We start from the raw sequence: 12,065 nt of genomic DNA, 5'->3' as shown, positions 1-12,065 counted from the left end.
GAAAAAATAAAAATTTTAAAAAAGAAATTAAATTTAAGAATAGAAAAGAAAATGCAAGTTGGTGGGGGGCCGGGCAGCGGGACTCTGGGGGACGAGCAGAGAGTGTTTATTCCGCAATAAGTTATTCCCTACCACCCTCATTTTTTAAAATTATTATTATTATTATTTGCTATTGGGTTACACCCGGTGATGTGCAGGGTTTCCTCCTGGCTCTGCATTCAGGAATTCCTCCTGGTGGTGCTCAGAGGACCATAGGGGATGCTGGGAATCAAGGTAAATGCCCTGCCTACTGTCATATCGCTCCAACTCCGCAATTTTTTTATTTTATAAAGTGTTTTACAATAGTTGATTACATTCAATACTCAGACTCCAATCCCACCACCATTACACCTTCTCACCACCATATTTTGGGTAGCTCTATCCCGAACCCCAATCCCTGTCCCAAAGCAGAACTGAAATAATCTATTCTCTTGTATTGTTTGATATGAAAAACTGCCAGGGCGCTGGAGTGATAGCACAGTGGGTAGGACGTTTGCCTTGCACGCGGCGAAACTGGGTTCGATTCCAAGCATCCCATATGGTCCCCTGAGCACCATTAGCCAGGGATAATTCCTGAGTGCAGAGCCAGGAGAAATTCCTGTGCATCGACAGGTATGACCCCCCCCAAAAGAAATCGCTGAAAATCCTATAAAAAAAGTATCCTTAGAGGAAGGAGTGTGTATTCTACCCAGGGGCCGTTAGGCCCTTCTGTAAGAGATCACTAACATGTTGTAAAAGGTTGAGCCTTGTGTGTTTATATATATATATATATAGCACAGCGGTAGGGCGTTTGCCTTGCACACAGCCAACATGGCCGTCCCGAGTTCGATTCCTCTACCCCTCTCAGAGAGCCCGGCAAGCTACCGAGAGTATCTCGCCCGCACTGCAGAGCCTGGCAAGCTACCCATGACATATTTGTTATGCCAAACACAGTAACAACAAAGTCTGCAATGGAGACGTTACTGGACCCGCTCGAGCAAATTGAAGAACAATGGGAGGACAGTGATACAGTGAACCAAAACCCTGGTTGCAGACTACGTGGCTTTTGTGCTCCAGAACCTGATGGTGCTTTGGGCCCCCGGTTCAGAAAAGGCAAGTGCCCCACCCCCTGTGCTGTCTCGTTTGCACCAATTTTGTTCATGAATATCTATTAGCACTACTACTGGGTATTATAGAGCATTGCCTGAACAGTAGGTCAATACATATTGGGTCTGCGGAGAAATCAATGTATTTTCTAATTTGTCTTTTATTTATATCAGGAACATGAAGATGAGTTGTCTTCTATGTTGGATGAATATTTTCAAGAATGCCAGAACAAATGAAGACTGTGTTACAATGCAACTGGATGCGGGGCTGGAGTGATAGCACAGTAGGTAGGGCATTTGCCTTGCACGCGACAGACCTGGGTTCGATTCCCAACATCCCATATGGTCCACCAAGCACCGCCAGGAGTAATTCCTGAGTGAAGTGCCAGGAGTAACACCTGTGCTCTCTGGGTGTGACCCAAAAACAAAAAAAATGCAACTGGATGCTTGTAAAGAGTAGCAATCACAATTTATTTAAATGAAAATATAACAGAAAAAGTAAAAACAAAGAATACAAATCATAAAATATACCAAGGCAAGATACTCATTGGTGGGAGGGTCTCCAGACAGAGACACTGATGTGAGACCCTGGGCTTCTTCCAGTTGTAGACATGCTAGGTCCTCTGGGAACTTGTCCAATGTTGCCACAGCGGGTGGCCGTGCAGCTGGTGCTCGAGAGATCAGTGACGGCGCTGTCCTTTGACACGGAGCCAAGTATGCTTTCAGAGCTGGAGCTAAAGAATCAGTAAGAGAAAAGGTCACCCAGATGGCTCCTTCCATGGATTCTCCAAAGCTGACCCCAACAGGGAGCCCAGCAGGAAGGGGAGACCATGGGCCCACCTCACGGGGGTTTCCTGTGGAGGCCTCCCCAGAATGGGCTCTCCGGCCTGTGACTCTCCTTTCCCACACCAGCGCCCAGGACACCTCTAGGTGGGCCTTTTCCCATTCCCCCTTTACTTGTGCATATACACACACCCCTTGGTTCTTACCCGTTTTCTTCTGGTGCTCTGAGTCTCGTTCCCTGCCATATGTGTAAGGCCAAGGCACTGAACGCGGTGCTCTTTGGGGAGTTGACAATCCTTGGCCAATCTCAACTTTCTGCTTAGATGGTGTCTGGCTCTGCTTGGTGCTGGCTGATTCCAGACTTTCTTCAGAGGAACTGGACCCAGAGGATATGTAGAAGATCTTCTCTCTCTCCAGTGGGCTGCTCTTTGGAGGGAGAACCACAAAGGCTCAGCTCCAGAAGCGCTGCTTCCCCCTCCCTTCTGAGTTCCTCCCTGCTGGTGGACCTGCATCTACACAGACCTCCCATAGGAATGAGATTGAAACAATCAAGTTTAGAAAAGTCTTGGCCAAAGAGCACCTCCTAGTGCCAACTCAGTGAGCAGTGACCAGGCCTTGGGGGGCTAGGTTTGATGACTCACCTGCTAGGAGCAGGCTGCCCTCAAGATGTTCTCACAACACACACAGACACACGTACATACACAAATACACATACTCACACACACACACCATCTCCAGTACACACGCAAATTTACTCCCTCCGATAAACACGTTCACACCCGGGTGTGCACACTCTTCCACACTCAGAGCTTCTGCGCCATCACACTCAGGGAGGAGATGAAGACTGATCACGGTCATCAGTGCTGGGGCTGCCCGGGCCAGTTCCTGCTGACCTGAACTAGCGGCTGTCTTCGTGAAGAATTCCGGGGAGTTCTCCAATGAGTCCTCACCCAGTTTCTGAATCTTTTCAGTGTCCTACACTTGGGGGTTTTACAACCACGATTTCTTGGTAAATAGCAAAACATGTTTGCTGTCTGTGCGTTTCCGCAGTGAACCAAGTAATGAGTATGGGGGCAGTTGGGGAGGCTGCAGAATGTCTGGTTGCATCACAAAGAGAGGTCGGTGATGTCATCGGGCACATCACAGGGAGGCAGGTCAACTCTGGCCCTGGCAGCAGGGCTTGCTCTCTGTGCAGCCCCCTCTGGACTGCTGCTGTTCTCCCTGTCCCAGAAGTTCTATTCATGTGGTGAACTCAAGGCCCTGGGGAGAGCAGGGAGCAGCCACTTGAAAGAATGTGCTGCTAAAAAGTTATTTTCCTTTTTTTTTTTATGTAGGTGTACTGCTATTTATTCGGCCACTGATTAGGTGATTTAATTGGGCATGAACTCCACCTTACTATTTTTTTTTCATTTTTTATAAGTTTATTTATTGAATCACCGTGAGAGCAGTTACAAAGCTTTTGGGTCTAAGTCTCAGTCATACAATGAAACACCCGTACCTTCACCAGTGCCCATTCTCCACTACCGAAATCTCCAATGTACCGCCATCCCACACCCTCCCTCTACCTGTGGGGCAGATGATTTCCACATTACTCTCTCTCTACTTTGATCACATTCAATAGTTCGACACCAGACCCACCATTATTATTTGAGATTTTACCCCAACACTCAGATTTGCTGAAAAGGCAACAGTAGACAATTTGTGATCTATTGCTGGTTATGGATAACATATGATGTCGCGTGGCTGCAGTAGGGCCATGTGGTTTTGAAATCCTGAAATTTTAACACTAATCTGGATGGATTTCTCCCAAAGGCCACTGGGTTTCGAGATTTGCTCCTGAGTGTCTGGGATCATGGCCATTGAGCAGCTTGATTAGGAGCCAGAGAGGGCGTTCATGAGCGATTACTTGGGGTCTTGTTGGGGTGGAGAGGACAGGACCGGCTCTCCCCCTATCCCGCGAGGCCAAACAAATTTTATCACTGTGGGCCCAAGCCTGACTGTCCAGTGGCCTCTGGAGGATGATGGCTTCCGAGCCGCCAAGAGGGAGCTGGCGGAGTGACAACACCCTTTCTTCCCTGGGGAGGCCCGCCCACAGTAAGGGACTGTGGGGTCCGGACGTACTTCTGCCAATTGCCACTGGGTTTCGAGGTTTGTTTCTGAGTCTCCGGGATCATGGCCATTAAGCAGCTTTATCAGGAGACCGAGAGGCCATTCGTTGGCGATGACTTGGGGTCTCGATGGGGTGGGGTGGACAGGCCCGGCCTCCACCCCCATCCCGCAAGGCCCTGCATGTCTCATCACTTGGGGTCCAAACCTGACTGTCCAGTGGCCTCTGAAGGATGGCGGCCACTGCGCCGCCGAGGGGAACAGGCCAAGGCACGAAACCTATTCCCACCTGGATTGTCCCAGCATTGGTAACCTACTGCAGGGACCAGACGCATTTCTGCCAAAAGCCCCTGGGTTTCGAGATTTGTTTCTGAGTTTCTGGGATCATGGCCATGAAACAGTTCAATCAGGAACCAGAGAGGCCATGCCTCCAATTATATAGCTGAACTGGAGGTGTTCTGTGGGTGTGTTTCCCACATATCTAACTTTTGGCCATGTACTTTCTTGGTAAACTTTGCCCAAGTCTTTGGAGTCTGGCCAAACGCACAGCAGGAATTTTTTTATTAGTGAGGTACAGTTGCAGACTTACAAATTTTTGTGCTTGGGTTTCAATTATACAGTGATCAAATACCCATCTCTCCACCAGTGCCCATTTCCCACCACCACGGATCCCAGGATCCCTCCCACCCCCCATTCCCCTCATCCCACCCTGCCATTGTAGCAGGACATTCCCTTTTGTTCTCTCTCTCTTATTGGGTGTTGCGGTTTGCAAAAGAGGCAATGGGTGACAGTCATGTTTGGTCTATAGTCTACTTTCAGCATGCTTCTCCCATCCTGGGAGGAATCTCCCAACACCTTTATTTGGTGTTCCCTTCTCTAACTGATCTCCCTTTTCCACTAGCATGTGTGGTTTGCCTCCAAGGCATGGAGGAAAATTCATGGTACTCATCTCGGCCATTCTTGGGTGTTAGTCTCCTATTTTATTACTTTATGTTCCCCAGATGAATGCATTCTTTCTATGTCTATTCCTTTCTTTCTGAGACATTTTTCTTAACATGATATTTTCCATGTAGTACCACTTGTATGGACATTTCATGACTTCGTCTTTTCTAACAGCTACACAGTACTCCATTGTGTAAATGTGCCAAAGTTTCTTTGACCAGTCATCTGTTCTCGGGCACTCAGGTTTTTTTTCAGATTCTGGCTATTGTAAAGTGTGACACAGCAGCAATTTTGGGGTATGTGGATGTCTGAAGGCGCCATCATGCTGCTGATGCACTCGCCTCACAGGTACAGATTGACCTGCTGGCGGCACCATTCCCCTATCCTTTTTTTTTTTTAAGTGCAGCAAAAATAGATTATTGTAAGAAATTTGGAAATTGGATGTGAAGGGAGAGAAAGTGAAGAATATGGGTTCATGAGCAAACTTGGGCTTCTCCAAAGTAGAAAAAAAGTGGGAAGAGAAATACTTGTTCAAGGGAGAACATGGACTTCTCCAGAGTCAAAAAATCTGAAAGCTCCAGAGTGAAAAAATCTGAAAGTTTGTTTTCATGGAAAAAAAAATCCCAAGCAATAATGAGTCTGTTATCAGCAGCATGCCTGAATCTGATGTTTAGTTATTTTGGAATTGCTGTGCTTAAAGCAATCTTTAATAGCATCAGGGCTGCAGACTTAATATAAAGGATGGTGTGTCCTTTGAAAGCAAGATGCCCAGGTCCATTCCTGGCATCATACGTTCTGTACCATCCATCAGGAGTGACTTCCAAGACCAGAAATGGAAGTCACCTTGTACACCCCAGGTAACACCCTGTGTGATTCCAAAGCCCTCCTTTCCCTCAAAGTAAAATAATATGAATGGTACCAAGTACGATTGTGAGAATTGAGGAGGCATAGAACTAGTACTGCAGGTTGGGTGCTTGCCTTGCATGCATCCAGCTTGGTTTCCTTCCCCATTCGTGTGGTCCCAGGAGCCCTAGAGGGTGATCGAGAGTGATCTCTGGCTAAGCTCTAGGCACAGCTAGGTGTACTCCTCCTCCCAAAAAAGATTTTGAAGGTGAAATTGCAATGAATGTAAATAATTTTGTATATAACAAAGTAGCACTGATGATCACAGGTGCTGTTGGATCATTTTTATTGATTTTCGGGAGCAAAATGTATTGTAACATACATTTTTTTCCAAAGGAAATATACCTGTGAAAATTAAGAAAGATCATTATCTTACCTTTATCTTTTAGTTTTCCTACACTGAATATTATTTGTACAATTAAAAGACTAAAAGTCACTTGATCGCTTGATCACTTGATACCCCGTTACTCATCGATTTACTTGAGCGGTGCCAGTAACATCTCCATTCATCCCTGTTGTGTTCTAGCGTAGCCCAGTGGCATCTGCTCCTTCTAGGAATATGCAGATCCTCAAACCGATCATTCAGGGTCTTTTCTGTTTGTCTGTTTTATTAGTGAAGCACCATGAGGTACGGTTGTAGACTTACAACTTTTTTTGTGCTTAGGTTTCAGTTATCCAATGATCGAGTACCCATCTCACCACCAGTGCCCATTCTCCACCCCCACCAATCCCAGTATCCCTCCCATCCGAGATCCCCCATCCCACCTGCCTCTGTGGCAGGGTACTCCGTTTTGTTCTATCTCTCCTTTTGGTTGCTGTGGTCTGCAGAAGAGATACTGCGTGGCAATCATGTTCAGTCCATAGACTACTTTCAGCAGGCATCTCCCATCCTGGGCAGATCTTCCCAGCACCCTTTATTTGGTGCTCCCTTTTCTATCTGAGTTGCCTTTACCCCTAGAGTGTGCGGCTGGCCTCTCAGCCATGGAGAGAACAACCTGGTACCTATCACAGCTGTTCTTGGGTGTTAGTCTCTTATTTTGTTACTTTATGTTACCCAGATGAATGCAATCTTTCTATGTCTGTCCCTCTCTTTCTGACTCATTTCGCTTAGCATGATATTTTCCATGTAATACCACTTGTATGGCAATTTCATGACTTCATTTTTTCTAACTGCTACATAGTAGTCCATTGTGTAGATGTACCAAAGTTTCTTTAACCAGTCATCTGTTCTCGGGCACTCAGGTTTTTTTCATATTCTAGCTATTGTAAACAGTGCTGCAATGAATAAACAAGTGCAGATGTCACTTCGACTATACTTTTTAGCCTCCCCGGGGTATATTCCCTGGAGTGGTATTGATGGGTCAAATGGGAGCTCAATTTCTAATTTTTTGAGAATCTCCCATACTGTTTTCCAAAAGGGTTGAACCAGTTGGCATTCCCACCAGCAGTGAAGGAGGGTCCCTTTCACGCCACATCCGTGCCAACACAGGTTGCTTTTGTTCTTTTGAATGTGGGCCAATCTCTGTGGTTTGACATGATATCTCATTGTTGTTTTGGTCTGCATCTCCCTGATGATTAATGATGTAGAGCATTTTCTCATGTGCCTTTTAGCCATTCGGATTTCTTCTTTGAGAAAGTCTCTGTTCATTTTGTTGCCCCACTTTTTGATGGGGCTGGATGTTTTCTTCTTGTGGAGTTCAACCAGTTCTTTGTATATCCTTGATATCAACCCCTTGTCGGATGTGTACTTGGAGAACATCCTTTCCCATTCTGTAGATTGTCTTTGTATTTTGGTCACTATTTCTTTTGCGGTACTGAAGCTTCTTAATTTAAAATAGTTCCATTTGTCTCTCTCTGTTTTCACTTGCTTGGCCAGTGGCGTGACATCTTTGAAGATACCATTAGCTTCAATGTCATGGAGTATTTTGCCAACTTTGTCTTCAATGTATCTTATGGATTCCGGTCTGATGTTGAGGTCTTTAATCCATTTTGATCTTCCTTTTGTACATGATGTTAGGCTAAGATCTAAGCCCAGTTTGTTGCATGTAGTCATACGGTTTGGCAGCACCATTCGTTGAAAAGGCTTTCCTTACTCCACTTCGAATTTCTTGCCCCTTTATCAAAGATTAGATGATCATATGTTTGAGGGGAAATGTCAGTATATTCAACCCTGTTCCATAGGTCTGCAGCTCTGCCTTTGTTCCAGTACCATGCTGTTTTAATTATTACTGCTTTGTAGTAGAGTTTGAGGTTCGGGAGGTTTATTCCTCCCATTTTCTTTTTCCCAAGAACTCCTTTAGCTATTCGAGAAGTCTTAATTGTTCCATATAAATTTCAGGAGTGTTTGCTCCATTTCTTTGAAGAATGCCATGCGTATCGTGTGTAAACTCACGCAAAGGGGGCACGACACACAGCAGCGGTGGCTCTATCTCTCCCGCCGCCCGCGTTCAGAAGTCTCACCCTTCTTCCCCCACCCAGGGAAGGTCGATGACGATGGTCAGGCAAAGGAAGGAATGAGGCCAGTGTGGTTGGTCTTAGTCACAGTTTATTCCAACCCTCTCTCCATCTACACCAGTCTCTCTTATCTGCCTCTGCTCCCCCTTCTTCCTCTCCCATGCTACTTCATTCTCCTCCATCCCCCTTCATTCTCCTTCTCTGGATTCTGATCCCTCTTTCTCTTCCTTCTGATCCCCTTCTCCTTCCTTCTGACCTCTGCTTCTTCCTCTGAACCCTTCTGACCCCCCCACCCCCACTCCTGCAGTCTAGTTAAATTCCAAAGCATGAAGGGTTGGGGTAACAATTACAAATATGTGCAGTCACAACCAATAGGGATAGAAATCTTAGCCTCAGGGAAAGCCACTCCTAGGACAGATCCTTTCTCTGCAGGACGACCCACCCGAGGGCGGGATCCCAAGGGTGTGTCTCTCCTCTCCTTGTCTGACGAGCATATAAGAATATATAATATATGTCATTTTGTATGGATACAGTAAGAAATATCTTAAACTTATAGAATTGCTCTCCGAGGGCCATCTCGATCTCAGACTACAGTGCTCAGGCCAGATAGTCTTTCCCACCCCAGCAGGATCCTAGTCTCGTCGTTATCTTTGGATCATGGCAGCATTTGTCTATGATCAAACTCTTAACTTATAGTTAAGAATCGTGGCACCTTGACCTGGCCCATTTCGATGCCAGGGTTGCTCACTGCTTGCCCTGGGTCCATTCTGTCCCTCGTCGGGATCCTGCTTTTGCGGTGTTAGAAACTAAGGGCAACTGAGGCTTAAGTCGAGAAAGCAGATGCCTGGGAGTGACTAATATTCAAAGCCAATCAAATCCTAGGTTACAAACCATAATGTAATGGTCTTCCTGTATCTATACAAAAAGGGCATTGCTTTAAAGTAAACTGTTCATAAGGCATAAGGAGAGGAGAAAGGCAATATTTCACTCATACATATAAAATCATAGATTTCTGGGAAACTGATCTTACAGATTAACAGAGTCTGATTAAGGGGAAAGCTCTCATTTTTAAAGGTCTCTCATTTTTAAAGGTTTCTAGATCCAGACTTGTATTCTTTATTAGATGATTCTACAAGTAACTTCAGAGGCCAAAAATTAAAAAAATTGACTAACGCCATATGTGGGCTGGTAAGACTGTATTTTTCTAATTTTTGGTGGGGTGTGGGCCACCTGTGCTGGGGGGCCTAGGGGCCACTCTGATTATTGGCCCACCAGAATAGTAGTGGTCAGTGCTAGGGCCCAGAGGGCCGTACCAGCAGTATTGGTTGCTTCCTGGCTATGCCCAGCAATGCTCAGGATTCCATATGGTGCCAAGAATCAAGCCCTGTGCTAATCCCTGGGCTGATGAGTATTGCAAGTGTTTGGGGTTGTAGTGGTAAGTTTTTAAGGTTTGGGAGCCACACCTGGTGGTGCTCAGGGGCTGAGGCAAGCGCCCAACTCAGTGTACTATCTCTTCCGTCCCAAAGCAGAGAAATTCTGCAATGTCTTTTTTTCTTGGCCACTTGGCACATCAGAATTGGCTGTACCCTTTTGAAATTTTCAGTGGTGGTTGAATGCAGATAAATTACTATAAAAGAAGTCTCAGTCTCTGGTCAGGGTGGAGCGTTTGCGTTGCATGCGTCCGACCTGGGTTTGATTCCTAGCAATCCATAGGTCCCCTGAGCACCAACAGGAGTTATTCCTGAGTGCATGAACCAGAAGTAACCGCTGTGCATCGCCTGGTATTACCCCCCCAAAAAAATTTTTAGTTAAGTAATATTGTAATGTTACTAGTGTTCCAATAGGTCAGAGTTCATAAAAAAATTAATGCTGATTTGCTGTTGTTCTATCTGCTCCTCCCTGCACAGGCATAGATGGTTTTAATTAGACTACCAATGTTCACACTCAAGCATCAGTTGAATGACCTTTCTGAAATCTCTAATTTGTAGATTGATGACTACAGCATGGTCCGATTTTTGCCTTATGATCAGTCAGATGAAGAAAGCATGAACATTGTATTACAGCATATTGATTTTGCCATTCAGTACGGAGAAGACTTGGAATTCAAAGAACCCAAGGTAATTTCTGACGATTTAGATGTGCCAGGGCCAGAGAATGCGGCAGAGGCAAAGACCATTCTCTGCCTCCCCTAGGCTGACGCTGGGTCATTCCCCGTTTCATGTCTGATCCCCGAGCACAGAGCCTGGATTTGCCCTGAACACCTCTGCCCTCCTGTTTGATCTAAGCAGCTCCTTAAGTTAAAGTCTCGGGGGCAGCAAGAACCTGGTCCTTTCTGGCTGATCTCTGGATATGGCTGACGAACTCAAAGCCAAAAAAAAAAAAAATCCCCAAAAAACAAAGAGTAACCAAAACCCTGGTTGTGGATTAGGTGGCTTTTGTACTCCAGAACCTGATGGTGCTTTGGGCCCCCGGTTCAGGGTGGAGCCCCACCCCCTGTGCTGTCTCCTTCGCCCCAATTTGGTTAATGAATATCTATTACCACTACCACTGGGTATTATAGAGCATTGTCTGAACAGTAGGTATATACATACTGGGTTTGCGGAGAAATCAATGTATTTTCTATTTTGTGTTTTATTTATATCAGGAACATGAAGATGAAGAAGAATGCCAGAACAAATGAAGAGTATGTTACGATGCAACTGGATGCGGGACTGGAATGATAGCACAGTGGGTAGGGCACTTACCTTGCACGCAACAGACCTGGGTTCGATTCCCAACATCCCATATGATCCACCAAGCGCCGCCAGGAGTAATTCCTGAGTGAAGAGCCAGGAGTAACACCTGTGCTCTCCGGGTGTGACCCAAAAACAAAAAAAAGAAAAAGAAAAAAAGAGGCAACTGGATGCTTGTGAAGAGTAGCAATCACAATTTATTTAAATGAAAATATAAGAGATAAAGTAAAAACAAAGAATAAAAATTATAAAATATAATGAGGCAAGATACTCATTGGTGGGAGGGTATCCAGACAGAGACACTGATTTGAGACCCTGGACTTCTTTCAGTTGTAAACATGCTAGGTCCTCTGGGAACTGGTCCAATGTTGCCACAGCGGGTGGCCATGCAGCTGGTACTCGAGAGATCATTGACAGCTCTGTCATTCGACACGGAGCCAAGTATGCTTTCAGAGCAGGAGCTAAAGAATCAATAAGAGAAAAGGTCACCCAGAGGGCTCCTTCCATGGATTCTCCAAAGCTGACCCCAACAGGGAGCCCAGCAGGAACGGGAGACCATGGGCCCACCTCACAGGGGTTTCCTGTGGAGGCCTCCCCGGAATGGGCTCTCCGGCGGGTGATTCTCCTTTCCCACACCAGCCCCCAGGACACCTCTAGGTGGGCCTTTTCCCATTCCTCTTTTTCTTGTGCATATACACACACCCCTTGGATCTTACCCGTTTTCTTCTGGTGCTCTGAGTCTCGTTCCCTGCCATATGTGTCAGGCCATAGCCAAGAAGGCGGTGCCCTTTGGGGAGTTGACAATCCTTGGCCAATCTCAACTTTCTGCTTAGATGGTGTCTGGCTCTGCTTGGTGCTGGCTGATTCCAGACTTTCTTCAGAGGAACTGGACCCAGAGGATATGTAGAAGATCTTCTTTCTCTCCTGTGGGCTGCTCTGCTCTGGGAGCGTCTCTCTCTCCTGTGGGCTGCTCTGCTGAGGGAGAACCACAAAGGCTCAGATCCAGAAGCGCTGCTTTCCC

General features: G+C 46.1%; 2 protein-coding genes across 2 annotated transcripts in view; both read left to right on the top strand.

Moving 5' to 3' along the window:
• LOC130016477 (GPN-loop GTPase 3-like) overlaps window positions 1–1,873 on the top strand; it is a 28,517-nt gene extending 26,644 nt beyond the window's left edge. The window contains exon 7 of the mRNA XM_056107187.1: window positions 1,775–1,873. Coding sequence (XP_055963162.1) covers window positions 1,775–1,873 — 99 coding nt within the window. The remainder of the gene's footprint in view (window positions 1–1,774) is intronic.
• Window positions 1,874–10,315: 8,442 nt separating this feature from the next.
• Window positions 10,316–12,065, top strand: part of LOC130016476 (GPN-loop GTPase 3-like) — an 80,212-nt gene continuing 78,462 nt past the window's right edge. Inside the window, exon 1 of the mRNA XM_056107186.1 lies at window positions 10,316–10,429. Coding sequence (XP_055963161.1) covers window positions 10,316–10,429 — 114 coding nt within the window. The remainder of the gene's footprint in view (window positions 10,430–12,065) is intronic.

The sequence above is a fragment of the Sorex fumeus genome, unplaced genomic scaffold, assembly GCF_029834395.1.
Source record: "Sorex fumeus unplaced genomic scaffold, SorFum_2.1 ptg000155l, whole genome shotgun sequence".
NCBI classification, from domain to species: domain Eukaryota; kingdom Metazoa; phylum Chordata; class Mammalia; order Eulipotyphla; family Soricidae; genus Sorex; species Sorex fumeus.
The sequence above is the reverse complement of the archived record's forward strand: the minus strand, read 5'-3'. Positions and strand labels throughout refer to the sequence as shown.